Raw genomic sequence first — 16,016 nt, forward strand, 5'->3', positions numbered from 1 at the left:
GCGAGCTTTACATCCTCTACAAACTGACATTTTACACACATACCGAGTGCATCACACTGTTCAGCTTGTTTTCTCTATTAGCCTTAGCAATTAAAAAGGCAGCATTTTCTCCGCCAAGAGGTGTGCCAACCCCTCTCTTTTGCCTTTGTAGTTAAACAGCAAAACTTCACCTTTTCATTCAGATAGGTTCTTGGTTTATTACTAAGGGCATCGATACATACTACGTCTTCCTTTTTAAAACAGCCTTCTTTTGTTGTGATTGAGATTCTTTTGTTTGTTTCTTCTTCTTAATTGAGACCCAGCACAATAAATTTATGTTCAGTCCAGACCACACCTGAACAAGTCCATAGCTGACCCAGATAATCAAATCTGATACAAATTTGAAATAAGGATCCATTATGGCATATATTTATGTCATGCTGCACATCAGGACTTCTTCCTCTGCCTTGGTACAAGCAAAAATGACACATGAAAAAGGTTCATCTGGATCAGAGCTGAACCTATACCAAAAAAATAAGAATGTCTACATAAATGAGTCATTCCACTGCTTTACAACTATCTCTGTGTAAATATACTTTGAAGTACTCAGAAATAAAGTCTTTACTGGCTTTTGAACATCTACTACGATCAGTCACTACTGAACTCTACCTCCTTCCCTCTACATCTCCCATTTTACAACCCCTTCCTCTGCCACTGCATTATTCCACATTTATGATAAATGAAGGTGAATTCCAACCGGGTTTAACAGAGAGGTGACTTGGTCTTCTGGGTATGACATTGGGCAAGCCCCTAAAGATCCCCTGGCTTCCAGTTTTTCTTTCATTCATTTGATGACTTTACCTACCTATGCCTTTGCTACCTCAGAAAGCGTGAGGCACGAAATATCCAGGCAGTTATTTAAACATCAGGAAAAAAAAACAGAAGTGGTTAGCTCTGCTCTTTCTCTAAATGGGTAAGACCTTTGCAAGAGTTCCCCACTACCTGCACCTCCTTCCCTCAGCAAGCTTTTCCTTCTCCATGTTCTTCCAGTTTTATGTTGGTGGGTAACACGTTCATAATGTTCCTAGAAGAGGGGAACTTGATCTCAAAAGAGCAAAATTGCCAGGGAACATCCAACATCCAAATTTTAAATTATGGCTGAGAATAATCTGATCATACCAACAAGCTGTATATGTGCTAACAGTTTCTGAAACTGCACATACCAAATCTTACGTCTAGAATAAGAGATTCTGCACATCAGCCCTCATACAGACATGGTGTGCAGCAGTACAGCATCTTTTGACACACCAAATGGCACTGGGAAGTTGATTCCTTGATCTGTTGACCAGTTGTGCCTCCACCATGGAATTGCTAGAACTGAAAGCAAGCGATACTCCACCTACCAGGGCTCTAATGCTTCAGGGGGCCCTGACAGAAGTTGATCTTCTGCTGTGTCCTAGTGTTTTGGTCACAACTCTGCCACCACTGGATCCGCATTATCAGATACTGTCCTTGTCAGGTAGCTTGAGACAAACTTTCTTGTGTCCACACTGAGCAAACTAAGAGGTGCTAGGGGCCATAATAGTAACTTTGTTGCATTATCCTACTGAGACAGAGACCCTTTCACTGGTTGTCTAAGAGCCGAACTGATTCAGGCCAGGAACTGATTTAACTCAGAAAGCTGTCTCAAACATGGCTATAAGAAACAGCTAAGGAAAACTAGTATATATCAGGGCACACAAGTAAAATACCTGCCCCAAATATTTTGTGCATTTCCTCTCAGCACATCTGGTTTAGTTTCTACTGGAAGTAATCCAGTTTGTGCAACATGAGACCACTCTATGATGCGAGGTGAAGCATATTAAGTGAGGAGGATCAGGGGGTTCACTTCAAATGCACTCCTGATCTGAATTAAAATGCTTGTATAAACACAGAGATAGGTAAGGTCAAGGAAAAAGAACATCGCTTCCACCTGAGTTCACCTAAACTTCTTGAACCCACAGCATTCTCTAGAAAGGAGTTCCACAGATCTGCTGCATAAAGAATTACCTGAATTATCTCCTTTTTGCTTGCTTTGAACCTGGCCACAACTAGTCCCATTTGACAGTCCTTAGTTCCTATACTGGAAAAGATGGTAAACAGTCAATCCCTATCTACATGCCTCCTGCAGTTTAGGAGACCTCTACCTATGCCATTCCCTGCAACTCTTCTCTTTTCCAGGCTGAAAGGACACACCATGTAAAGTCTTCCTAACACAGCAGCTGTCTGTATCACTGATGATCCTCACTGTTCTTCTCAGAATGATTACAGAACTAACTTAACTTTCTGAAACAAGCTGCTGTCAAACCACGGCTATAGAATCGGATGTAGTAGTATATGCTTACTGCTTCACCCTCTATTCCTTTCCTAACAGTTTTTAACATATGGTTAACGTTAATGCTTCTTAACATTTGCCTTCTTGATCAGCGCTGACCTAATGCACACATGGAACCATCTGTTGTTATCCTAAAACCTTGCTCCTGAGTGGCAACACCATAATTTGACCCTAAAAATGAACAAGAACTTACAGTCAAGTCTGTAATAACATTAAATGTAATATAGAAGTTTTTTGTTCAGATGCACATTAGCACAAGAAAACCTGCCATTAATGCATTCCACCATTCTTCAAGAAGATTTTAGCCATTATTGTATGTCCATTTCTTGCTACACTTCAAAGTCACCATCTAATAACAAAACTCTTAATCCTAGTCTCCTGGAATATTACACATTTAGTCTAGTACCTGTCCCATTTTCCCTTAATCCATCCTTTTGGCATGTGTGTGCTTTGCTTGTTTTTCTTAGGATTTTACACCATTTACAGTATATGCCAAGTGAAAAGATCAGGTATTGCCTTTATAGATGACATGTATCATCTATTCCTGGCAGACATGTAATCAAGTAAAATAACAACAAAAAATACCTTCGGAGAGTTACGCAGCAGTATCTTCTTTTCCCCCATGATCTTTTTGCTTCAAGTCACAAAGAATTTTAAGCCCAGCTTTTCAAATACCTTATATTAAATTTGCTGTGGAAGATCAGTACTGACTGATCTGACGGTGTTTCTACTCATCTCAGTGTGCGCTTCAATCAGTAAAAGGCCAATCTATGTTACACATGGTTTGTTTATAGGGACCTATCCAGAATATACGCTTCTTTCAGCATATAAAGGACGTCAGACAGAGGCAAATGCAGTTATCTGTGCAATTCCACTGCAGCTAAGCCTACCTAAAGGGCCTCTTTCTTTAAAACTGCAATGCTACAGTGACTTGTGTGATCATGTTGCCCTGACAACCAATGGAGATCCTCTTTACAGTTAATCTAGCAGACACCTGTACTTCTGGGACAGATCATTGATCACCATCACTTGCATTTCCTCCCCCACTGCAATAAACCATAGGGATTATCAAAATCAAAAGTGCACCGTACAAACCCAGTGTGTGCTTAACTGGTGCTATTGTTATCTTGCATCCCTTTACCTCAGTTGCCTGTCTGGTACGGTCGAAGCACAGATCAGTATGAGAGAGTTTGCCTCACAGTCTTGGAGTGTTCTAATTTACAAAAAAATCAAAGAAGAAAAAGTGCCCACATACCTTCAGGACAGTCCACTGCTCTACAACAATTGCATCATAGCCCTGTACGGTTTTACTGTCTTCCACAGTAACATCTTCAAAGAGAAATATTCCATCCATTGTCCCATGTAAAGAATCTGTGAAAACACAGGATTATCTGTAAGCTTTACGGAAGGCACTCTATGTGTAGTGAGGCATTTGAATTTATTAATAATAAATTCTTCCAAGGATGCTCATAAAAAAGTGCATAGATCTTCCTCCTATAGTCCAGCTCTATTAAATGAATGAGACTATTAGCTACTAAAAACTCTAGCAGTTTTTAAGGGCAATCCTACTCTCTCATAGCAAACCTCACTGTCCACTCTGCTACTCCAGAGTTTGTCCTCGAAACACACAGCTCTCCCATTTTGAGCAGGCAAAATTAATTCAGCCCTTGTTCAGAAGTACTGCTCACCTACTTGAAGTTATACACACACTTTGGAGACTGAAAACCATGTATCATGACAGCGTTGTAAGGACTTTTGAAAGTACACTTATACCAATGACTACACCCATTCATTCACACAACTCAGGACCCTACATACAGATCAGGCATTGCAGTTGCAGTGATCTACGTGGACTAAGGATGATCTGGCATATCTGAACAGTGTGAAAGAAAAGGTACATTCATAACTATTTAATAAATTTATGAAGGCATTTTGACCATCTGGTTCAGTGCCTCTCTATTCTCATTTGCATTCTCAGCACGTTCAGCCTTTTTCCAGACAACACATACTATTAAAGTTACTTGAACAGCACTTTCTCCTTCAGCTTAGCCATATACTCCATAATCAGCAATCATTCCCATACGGAAGAACTCAAGTTTTGTCAGCTCCATGACACAACGGAAACAGGATAACTGAAAAAAGTCCAAACCTTACCTTTCTTTGCTGAAATAAACTAAACAGAAAGAGGAAACAACAGAATTACATTTAGAAAAACTGTAAATAAGCCATGCTGTACTCTTTATGAAAACTCCTCTCACATTGACACAAAGCATGTTTTTCAGCCTTTCTAGCTTAAATAATACATTTACCCTTATGACTGATTATAAAGATCTTGCTCACCGCCCCCCACCAAGTGTTATGTTTTGCCTTATAAGAAAATTTTGCCTTTTGCCTTTCTTTACATTTTTAGGAAAACTATGTCCCTTGCACAGGTACAACATATGGGTTTGAAATACAACCACACCTGCCAAACTGACAGATCTCTGAACTGACAGGAGAGTCTTCCAAGTAAGTCTACTTAGCTGTTCCATCAAGTCCTCCTGCTTTCCCTGGTGGATGCCACAAGGTCAAGAAATGCCAGCAGGAAGGCACTGCTGCCTACAAGGGTAAAAACTCAGAACCAATTTTCACAAAGGAGGCAATGAAAAGGATTAAGAGGCTTCTCATCTCTTCCGGATACAATCTCAGTCAACATCTTCCAATGTTATTATATGATCTGAATTCAATTTATCATCTGGAAATAATAAATCTGTTGTGGGCAATGCGCACAACAAACCAAACTCCTACAGTCAGAGGCTTAAGTCTACCAGCACACTGTATCAAGACTGTTGGTGCACGTGTCAAGCATCTGCACACCCCCCCCTTGTTTCTATTTTCATGTTCTACTACCCTCTCTTGCTGCAGTTTCAATTAAGTCATTAAGTTGCAAGTGAGCAGATGCAAATACTTGTAACTAAACTAACAAAGCATATTTTTTATTTTTACTTAGTTGTGAAGGAAAAAAGCTGCAAATCACTAGGGGTTCTCCTTGGGATTCTGTTGGGAGACTCAAAGAAGTACAAAAATACACTCTCTACTTTCACACTGACTGTGTCCCCAGGCAGGTTTCCTGTAACTCCATTTAGAATAGAGAAGACAACTCCTCACCACTACATCAAGCCAGTACTACGCGTTGGTGCATTGCTCCAAGGAGGATGAGCTGGACTACAAAGCAGTAACTCCTGTCATCTAGATAGATTTCTCATGCTAGTGAGGAGAAAAGACATTCTTGTTGTGAACTAACAGGCCAGATCACTAACCAGCTGGGTTACAGGTTAGAAAACATGGGGAGAACAAACCTGCCACATACAAATGAGTACAAGATTTAATTAATCATATTTAATTCAGGAATGGCACTTTGTTAGACCCTACATTTCAAAGCAAGAACCAACTCAGCTTCTGTCCAATATATCATGTTGCAACACCTAAACCCATACCCAAATCTATTTTAGGATGCATAATGTACGAGTAACCCTTTAATTTTCCAAAGCATGGGGGAGAGGACAGCAGCCAAGGCTGAAAGCACAGTCCTGTAGATCCCTATTAGACGCAGACATGCAGATCTTGCCAGAACAACTTTATACAGCACTGGTGCACTGCTCCTGTATCCTGAATTCTCTTAATGAAATCTAGTGTCGCACTGTTGGCACCACTGCAGCTTGAGCTCGCCCCACGCACTTGCCAGCTAATTAATACGCGATCAAAACACAATCCGCGTGCGTGTGTTTACACTCACTCGTAAATCATCCGTTATGTTTCACTCTGCTGCGCTTTCCACTCCTCCAGTTCACAGCTTCCACATATGGGAACATTACGGCGCATATGTAATGTTTTAGAAACTAAGAGCTGAGCTCGTGAGACCCTACAGGCAGCAGATAAACTTGGCAGTGTTAGGTTTACGGCTGGACTCAACGACCTGAAAGGTCTTTTCCAACCTAAACAATTCTATGACTTTGCTTCCTTGTTGCATGTACAATGATTACTGCTGAATGCTACATCCAGTCAGCTCTAAGATCCATTAATTTTTTGGCCAGGAAAGAAACCTATAGAAAATGGGAAATCTGGAAGGAGAAGAATGAGGGAGAGGCAGCTGCTGCATACTGGTGTCTGATCAACAGAGTGATGCTGGTGAAAAACTCTGTAAGAGAAACTGGTTGATGATGCTCATTAATATTCTCCCTCTTAATCATAACCAACCTCCTCTCTACCTCCTACAGTGTTTAAACTTTGATGCCATAAATGCATGTCTGCCAATTCTCACATCTTGCCTGTACATCTTCCCTTTCACTGGTCATCTACTACCCTTCCAGAGAAAAGGGGGAGATAAAGGAAAGAATAATCGGATCACTAATTCCTTCAGATGTGAAGCATTTGGGATGCTGACAATAACTAGGGGAAAGGAGAAAAAGCAGCAGAAAGAGAGCTAACAGGGTCATATATTGGAGAAAAGGCACACATAACCCACGCTATGGCATCAGGATCAAAAAAAAAGGAATTTCAGGGAAACTCTTACACAGAGGTGTAGAAGGGCAAGGAGATGGACACATGAACTGAGTCTACCTGCAGTATCTTTATCACACAGATGCTCTAGCTCTAAGAGCAACTTAAGTTTACAGCCACATTCTACAGCTGACCCACTAAGTGAGATTCGCATAATCTAACACTAGATATTTATGATACAGAGGTCTACAGCTGAGTTAGTTATCCAAGGCTCTCCTTACAATTCATGGAGAGAAATAACCATTATTTCATTCAGGACCTAGTTTCGTAGAATATTTCAGGTGAACTGCTCAAAGCAGGTTCAGCACAAGTGCAGACCAGATTGCTCAGAGCTTTACCTAGCTGCATCTTAAAAATCTCCAAGGATGAGGACTGAACAGCTTCCTTGGCAGCCTCTTCCACAGTCTGATTGTTTTCATGATTAGAAAGCTTTTTTTTATAAACAACCAGGACCACTCTTGTTTCAATTTATATCTATTTTTCTCATCCTCCTACCATATACCTGAATCAAGAACCTGGATCCATCTTTTTTATAGTCTTACAGGCACTGCCAGGCACTGTTAGATCCCCCAAAGCTCTCCCTTCTCCAGCCTAAACCAACTAGCTCCTCAGTGTTTCCATTCGACAGGACAAGAGCTCCAGCCACTAACTTATTTTGTTGGCTCTCTGCTAAACTAGCTCCAGTTTGTTGACATCTTCCTTGCCCACTCTGGGCAAGGGCCCAAAACTGGATATAGAATGTGGTCTAAATGCAATCTAATGAGCACCAAGTAGAGGATGATAATCACTGTCTTTTATCTATTGGCTATGTTGTCACTACAGGCTGGTATGCTATTGCTTTCTCTCCTGCCAGGGCATCCTGCTGGTTCACTTTCAGCTTGCTGCCTACTATTATCGCCCACAGGACCTTTTCAACAGAGCTGTTACTCAGCAAGGCAGTCCCCAGCCTGGAGTAGTGCAAAGGCCTCTCTCTCCCTTCCCAGAGGCATGGACGTGTTCCTGTGTAACCTGGTCTAGATGACCCTGCCTTGGTAGGGGGGGTGGACTAGATGATCTCCAGACATCCCTTCCAACCCTAATGATTCTGTGGTATTTGCCCTCACAGAATTTCAAAAAGCTCCAGCTGGCACGTTCTTCCAGCCTGCCCAGGTCCCTTTGGACAGCAGCTCAGATCTGAAGCACATCAGCTGCACCCCTGAGTATGGGATCATCTACAAATCTGACAAAAGCAAGCCCTGTTGCCTCCTTTGCATCATGACGAAGTTGTTAAGCACAACAGGTCCCAGGATACATCTCTGTGGTTCTCTACTTGTGACTCCAGGTAAAGTGTGACCTATTGAACATGACCCTCTGAGCCAATCCATGCAACCAGTTTTTCTACCTGTCTAGTTGTTGTCCCACCTAGGCTGCAGAGTTCTAACCTGGATACAAAAATATTGTGAGAGCCACTGCCAAACCTCCTTGATGAATTCACCCAAAATGAAATCTACTGCTTTCTCTTCATCTACAAATCCAGCCATTTTATTCTTTCAATCTATGCTGACTGTTACAAATCACTTTCTCCAACTTCGTGTCCAGAAATATGTTCCAAGAAGGCTTAATACATTTATTCAGCTGAATCTACCTAACTTATCTACAAAGACCAGCCATCTAAAGCTTTTGATAGTGAGCTGGTCCAGTTTTCACAGCTTCTCATGCAAGGTATTTCCCGATTCTGACACAGCTGTATTCTCTTTTGGTAATCTCTTGTTTAACAAGATTTAGCTCCTGGAACTTGGCCTGCATTAAAGAGGTCTTTCCTAACAGCAAATGTTGGTTCATTTGCAATCGGGCAGTAAAGAATGTCAATAAGCCAAACCATTTTGACTTCTCTGTTTGTGGTATCATTTCCCAATCCCAACTCTTGAATTGACATAACTTTACTCTTTCCTAAAGAAAAGGCTCTGAATGTAAAGGCTACAATCACTGTCCTTCCTCTGAAAACATTCCATTACCACTGCATTTTTCATTAAGGTATCCTACTGTGCACAAAAAGCTATTTTCACTGGGTTGTATAAATATTTGATGTAGCTCAGTTGACTAAAAGCTATTTTGATGTTCTTTCTTCTGATTTAAAAGAGGTATATGGGAAAAGATTTCTTACTTTACCATGACAGCTTACCTAGTGGGCAACAATTTTCCCCTTGTTGTCTTTGAACTACAAATCCCCCTTGCTTAGGAAAGTAACCTTTAGGCTGCTATTGCTCTCAATGAGGAAAACTAGCTATCTGTGGCTTTATGTGGCATGTGACCAGAATGTTTGCCTTTGCTTCATATTTGTATTCCTCTCTCCTCCTGAATCTTTTCACCTTCAGTACACACAGAGAAAATAATTCCATATGGATGATAAAAATCCCAGCCCCAGTGGTTGAGGTGACTGTAATTGGCCAAATGCATCACTGCTACATCTTCGTCTGAGGCAATGAGAATTTAACTGATATAATCAATCTGACCCTCTAAAAACCTGACTACTTTCCTTTTCCAAGCAACTTGCATTTTGTTTCATTTGCCGTGTCCTTAAGCACTGTCAATGTTGTCTAGTTGGTTGTCTAGTTTTTTCTAAGTTTGAAAGGCAGGAAATTCACAAACAGAATGCTAAAACAAATACAAGAATGCCATGCATTTGAAGACCTGCAGTTCAAAACGAGTAAAGATGAGCAGGCTTGTGATTACTTTGCTAAGGCATCAAAATATAACCTTAGTTTTGACTCTTCCTCCCTTACCACTCTCATGTTCTCACATTGCTGATTGGAGACCTGTTGTTACAGGAAAGAAGACGACCTTTCCCGTTACATCCTTTCTATTCTCAATTGTATTAATCTGTAGCTTATTACTACAGTCTTCTTACTAGAAGAGGGAAAGGTGAAGTCCTATGATCACTTTAGATCATTAGGGAGGATCAGTTCACACCTGGGACTACAGGCAGAATTAGCAGTGACATGAGCTGGATGAAAAGCACCAGCCAGTAACTAAACTCCAAATTTAAATAACTGTTATTTGACAACATAAGAACATTCAAGGACCAAGCAAGCTGCTGTTTCTAACTTACTAGCAAAATCTGAATATATTTAATATATGATGTGACTCTGTGTGTGGTTTACATATTGTAATTCGCAATTGTGCTACATTTCTGTTTATAATTATCTAGTACAATAAGCAAAAAGAAACAATTGTTATCAGTGAACTTTAAAACTCTTTTGAAGACTAATTATTAAACTGTTAGCAGAAGGAAGAAACAGATTTATGACTACTGACAATCTGGAAATTTTCACTTCATTGGGCATTGGGCAAGAGGGAAAAGAAGATAATATCCCTTCTTTTAAGTCTAATAAGCAAAATAATGAATTCATACTTTAAGCCAAAGAGAAAATGAGACCCCAGAACAAAGAAATGTGATATAACCAATTAAAGAAACTATGCTAATATTACCTTAATTTGGAAGAGGATTAATCAGCTATGAAGAGCTGGTTAGACTGTTATAGAAGACTAGAAAAAAGTAAGGAGCTGAGAAGCCGCCAGCCCCCTCTTTCTTCCCTCCTCCCTACCCTGGTTTGTTTCATAGTGGTTGGCGTATGACTGAAAAAGCTGTTCGTTTCTCTGCAGCACAGGAAGATTTTAGGATTTAAATCATAAACATTTAGCTGCAACTGAAAGCAACCTGCAGACGTTCTTAGCAAATGTTCTTCTAATAGCACGGGCATGTTCATGGCGGTTTAACGTAAGTGTTCTAATTAATACACTTTTAGAAACCTTAGCTCTGAGCTTTTTGACTTCTAAACCTGTTCTTCCTGAAACTGTAAAATGCTAATAAAAATGTTTATTAATTGTTCATCTTCAATCTTTAATTTAATCTGTCCACTTTTACATTATTTGTTGTCCTGTTTGCACTGAAACTTTACTGTCATCATTCAAGCCTACTTTATCTATGTCTGCAGGCAGTTATCCAGTGCTCCTCACTCTGGCATCCAAGTACATGAACTTCCCCCCAGGCCTCTGTTATGTAGATGAATTTTAGAAGTTTAAATAACAGAAAAATTGTGTGTTTAAAGCATTTTAGAGTGCACTGATAAGCAGTTTTTATTAAAGAAAACACTGAGCCTGATAGAGCTAATTAGGTTTGCCTCTATGAGTTGCAATTTATACACATAAAGTAAATGACCATTTGTTTTTAAGCAAGTTAACTAGCAATTACAAGGCTTTCCAGGAAGCTGTGTGAAAGCATTCTTTCAGCTGAACTTTAGACCTTCCTTTTTTGCTACTTGCTTGCAAAATGAAAAATTAGGATTGCCTGTTAATTTCCTGATTGACTTTTTCCAGAACTGACTCATATTACTGTGTTTCATCAGGGGTCCTAGAATTCTGACCAGCAGCAAAATGGGAAGAAGATGCTCTGGAAGCAGTTCCCCTATAATTTCGAGGCAGAAACCCACTAATCTTAGTAGTAGTGCCCAGTCTATGGGTAACCACATTCCTTTTGAAGAATGCAAAACAAACCAAAATTAGGTGAAAGATTCAACCATAAGCACTTTAACCATGAAATACATTAGTCATGTAATTTTCCAGTAAAATTAATCTGGTTGTAACCAACATTTTTATGCTCAAGTACTTTTCTTGGTTTATTCTCAAGGTCCCTTGGTCATGTCTCTCAGACCCCTACTATGCACCAAAGTCTGTCTTTGTACAGCAGGCTTGCCTTCAAAGCCGTGGTGGCCATGAGATTGGCTACAGTATTAAGCTGGATTCAGTGCTGCATTTTCACAACACGCAAAAATCTGGTTTTGAATTTCCTCTTCTTAATTTAAGACCAACATTTATCCATCACTCATAAGGACACACTAGCTAGGATGAAACAAACATAGAAGACAGTTTTGTAAAACATTGTGCCATCGAAGTGGAAAGGGTCAGTCTCTACAGGAACTGAGAGTAAAGGACAAGATGTCAGCCAGATGAAACTGGAGGGTCCTTACACTGACCTGCAATCAGTGTGTGGCAAGACAGTCAAGAGGAAAGCTACTCTTCCATTTATGTCATCTGCTTTACAGTCTTATTAGTTTAATTCATTTTACTTGGTTCTGTTTATTAACTCTGTATATTTCAGCAATTACAGGCTCATCTGTAGTGTGTTTATAAAACACAATACATGATCTGTTTTCCTTATTCAAATGCCAAAATATTTCCTGTGCTTTCATTCCATTTCACTGAAATAGGCTGATCTAAAACAAATCTGCCCCAAGCCTATGCTAAAGCACCTCCCAAATGTCTTCTCTTCAAAGATAATGACCTCTATTAGAGGAGAAAGGAAAATAATCACAGCATAATGCTTTCTGTAATTTCCATACCATTTACCATTCCAAGGCTGAAGATGGCATTTACCAATGAGCCTCCTTTCCTGAAGTGATCTGTCATGTGCTCCAGCCAATTTGCTTCCAAGCTGTTGACAGTCTGCCCATTCCTGGAGATCCTCATAGGGATAGTCACTGTATAATATTGGCTGCATCTTTGTGGGGTTTTAGGCTTGTTGAAGAGAGCGAAGATCTCTGTTTCTACCAAAAAGAAAAAATGGAGTAATGCAACAACTGTATCCTAACATTTCAGCTAAAAAAATGCATAACCCCCTGTCTGCCCTTGCCTGATTACACTGTGCAACTGCAAAAAATACTTTGGGATGTGGTTAACTCCTTAATACGTTTCTGCAGTGTCCAACATGGTACGGTCCCAAAACCCAATATGGTATTTTGACTGCTGTTAAAATAATTGTTACTAATAATGGATTCACTGTTGATAACAGAACATTTTAATATCTGAGTACTAACGCACAACACCCCTGCTGGAGTTACCAGTGTAAGCCAAGACAGGAAAACATGCTCCACAAACTGCCTTAAGTACTGTAGCAGTCACCAAATCACTAAAAATTAATGCACATAATACCTTTATTTTTCTAGTAAATTAATTGTTAAAAGAGCTGTGACACTGAGGACAGTTCAAATATGAAATCTTACTGCAAGTTTAGGAGAAACAGCATTCTGTAGATCATGGTCATTAAGCTAAATAACTTGGTTTTGATAGTACAATGGCATAGAACCAGCAAGTAGTAGTCTCATCTAAAGAAAATGCAATGAATCTTTAATGTAGAGACTGGTTTGTCTCCAGCTAGCTGGATTGATTTTCTCCATGTCTGAGCCAAGGCAAGACATTAACACACCAGCAAACAAATTTTGAAAGTGAAATTGTGAAGGGTCTTAGAAATAAGGACATTATCTAGAGTCTGTTCCGTATTTTCTCCAGTATATCATAGAAGCAATTAATGTAGGCTTACCATCACAAAAAAGTAATTGCTGACAGCAAAGCTCAGCTTTCACAGCCTTAAATTGGAAGCAAGTTGAAGTGCAGGTACATACTTCAAATTCTCACAAGAGTACAACTACCGATAAAATTACCAGTAATTTATTTTTTTTACATTAGGATTTTACATGGAAATGAATGGTAACATTTCTATTGATTTCCAAATACCAAGAATTCTCCCAAAATAAATTAATATAAAAAGTAAAGACAGGATATCAAATTCTTTCATTCAATAATCTCCTCCTGTTTCCAAGGTATTATATTCTAACCTCAAGTATTAAAGAAAGAGATGTCAAGAGAAATGTTAAGATTGCTCTCTAACAAACATCACTGAGCAAGTAGTGTGTAAATTGAAAAAGATAGGAGAAGGGAGATGCTCAGAGTCAGGCTGGCAGCACTTGAAGCAGAGAGCAGGAAGCTCACAATATAACCAGACATGAAAAAGAGACCAATGATATGAGATACAAACCATGATACAAATAGAGTAAAAAGGAATAAACTGTTAACATGAATCCTCTCGCTGTTTACCATGTGTTTAGAAAGAACAAAATTACAATAATTCTAACTCAGAAGAGCATACACAGAAAACTTCTATGATAATTCTTATTCTGGCACCCAAAACAGACTCATGTTGGAAATGGAGATCTTTCTGGTGTGTGTTAAGACATTATACTAACAATAGCAAATCATAGAACTGAAAATCCATAGGGAGATGATAATTTGTATTTTACACTGGGCTGTTGACAACGTGCATTTAAGATGTGTGTGAATGTATCAGTGGTTGACTTGGTTTGTCATCATTACCAACTGTATCCTGCACCAGTCCTAACCACTGTTAAAGTAATGACTGACAACAGTTTTCATCAGTGAGCTTGACTGCTCAAGCATGGACAAAGACACCTTCAGTTTGGTTCTAGGTAACACAGCACTTTTGGACATACCACTGAAATATCTGTGCCTTGTTCACAGGCAAATCATTCTCAAGACTGCTCTGAGGAGTCCTTTAGTAAAAGGGAAAGTGTATGAGCACCACAAAACATTTTAAAAATAAAATGAAGAAGCATAACAGTTGAATAGTATAAAAGTTAAAATAAAGAAAAAAATAAAGATTCCACAAATCAGAAGAAATATCACTTTTTTTTTTCCCTGAAGTTTTATGTAGGGAAGAAGGAGTTCAAAGAGTGGTAACTTCCTATGGAATAAGTAGGCTAACCAAAAAAATCCCCAAAACAACCCCCCCAACACCATACAAAACAACACCCAATGTTTTCTATCTTCATGTTCCCAAGGAAGGATGGAGAACTGGTGCCAAAGACTGAAATACATTTTCCATGGGAGGAAAAGGGAGTGCTGTAATAACAAAAATGCATACAAGAGTAATAAGGAAATCAGCAATGTTGTACAGGCAAGAGATCCTACTGCAGGTGAGCTGTCACACAAAACTGCCTTCTCAGACTTGGAAAGCAATTGTGTAATTCACCAATTAAAAAAAAGTATGAGAAATAAATAAAGCCAAAAGGGACTCAGGGAAACAAGCATAAATAAGGAAACAAAATGCATTTTTTAAATAACTTCTTTTATATGGCAAATCAGCAGCTGTAATAGAATCCCGGGGTGTTACAGACAGACAGAAGTTGGGAAGACTGGAGATGATCAGCTTCACATTACGCAGAAATATTAAGAACATGGTTACTTGCAGCAAAGGATTTTTTTGTGTTCAGTATGGAGAACAGCATCAAAAAGATTATTACCTTGGTAGGTGAACTCTCTCAAGGCTGCATATACAAAAAGAGAAGTAGCTGGGTCTGATCAGACTTGGAGATAAATAACTTAGAACTGTAACACCAAGTGAGGCTGTATAATGTATAAGATTCTAGTGTAACCCAGAACAAATTATTCAATTTGCCTCTTTGCCCAACAAAAATTGAGGAAAGTATGGTGAAGGGTTACTAGAGTGTGATCCAAATCTGATGGCAAAAAGACAATTACACCAAAATGCAACGGAAAACGAGACAATAGTCCAAAGAGGGTACAATGCAAAGTCATTCTTGGTCCTATGTAAAAAAATCCCCAAAAGGGTAGGACTGTTTGACTGAATCTATGTAAGGCATAAAAAACAGGGATAAATTAAAGTCAAGGACAGTACCAGCTGAAGAAATCCCATCTACCTTCCTCTTACATAGATTTGTAGCTTGTAAGCAAAATAAGCAAACTGGTAAGGGAAATGAGTGTACAGAGTTTTCTAGGATTTAAGCTAATATAGGAAAGAAAAATATTTTGAGGTTTAAACTGGAAATGGGGCAAGAATTATTTACTTATAACTTCTCATTTTCTAGATTACTCTTGTCTACATCCCATTTTGAACTACAATTCCTGTTATTCAAGTAACCTCCACACAACAAACCCCCTAAAGAGGGTATTTTGAGACGTCAGCTGAGACTTCTGGGTTTTGATGGCATAAAATGACATTTAAAAGGGGAAAGCACATCTGAGGAGAAATATGTCAAAGAAATGAAAGAAAGAAAACTGGTACATGAAGAATAATTTTACCAAAAAATGAGAATTACAAGACAAATTATTAGCAGCATCACTACCAAGAGGATCTTTATTATGAATTAGCAAACATGAGCCATTAACAAAAATAACTGCTGTTTTCCAGCAATTACAGTTCTTACTGTAGCACTGACCCCAGCTTGTCTATAGGTTACTAGGATACTTCAGAGTACAGATCACATACATTCCT

The 16,016-nt window shown here is 39.2% G+C and overlaps 1 protein-coding gene across 1 annotated transcript in view; it reads right to left on the reverse strand.

The window, feature by feature from the left end:
• Positions 1–16,016, reverse strand: part of RFTN1 (raftlin, lipid raft linker 1) — a gene marked incomplete at its 5' end in the record, with an annotated part of 29,386 nt that overhangs the window by 12,433 nt on the left and 937 nt on the right. Inside the window, 2 exons of the mRNA XM_010015504.1 lie at positions 3,609–3,724; positions 12,271–12,474. Of these exons, the coding sequence (XP_010013806.1) occupies positions 3,609–3,724; positions 12,271–12,474 (320 nt within the window). The remainder of the gene's footprint in view (positions 1–3,608; positions 3,725–12,270; positions 12,475–16,016) is intronic.

The sequence above is a fragment of the Nestor notabilis genome, unplaced genomic scaffold (assembly GCF_000696875.1).
Source record: "Nestor notabilis isolate BGI_N333 unplaced genomic scaffold, ASM69687v1 scaffold10135, whole genome shotgun sequence".
Classification (NCBI taxonomy): domain Eukaryota; kingdom Metazoa; phylum Chordata; class Aves; order Psittaciformes; family Psittacidae; genus Nestor; species Nestor notabilis.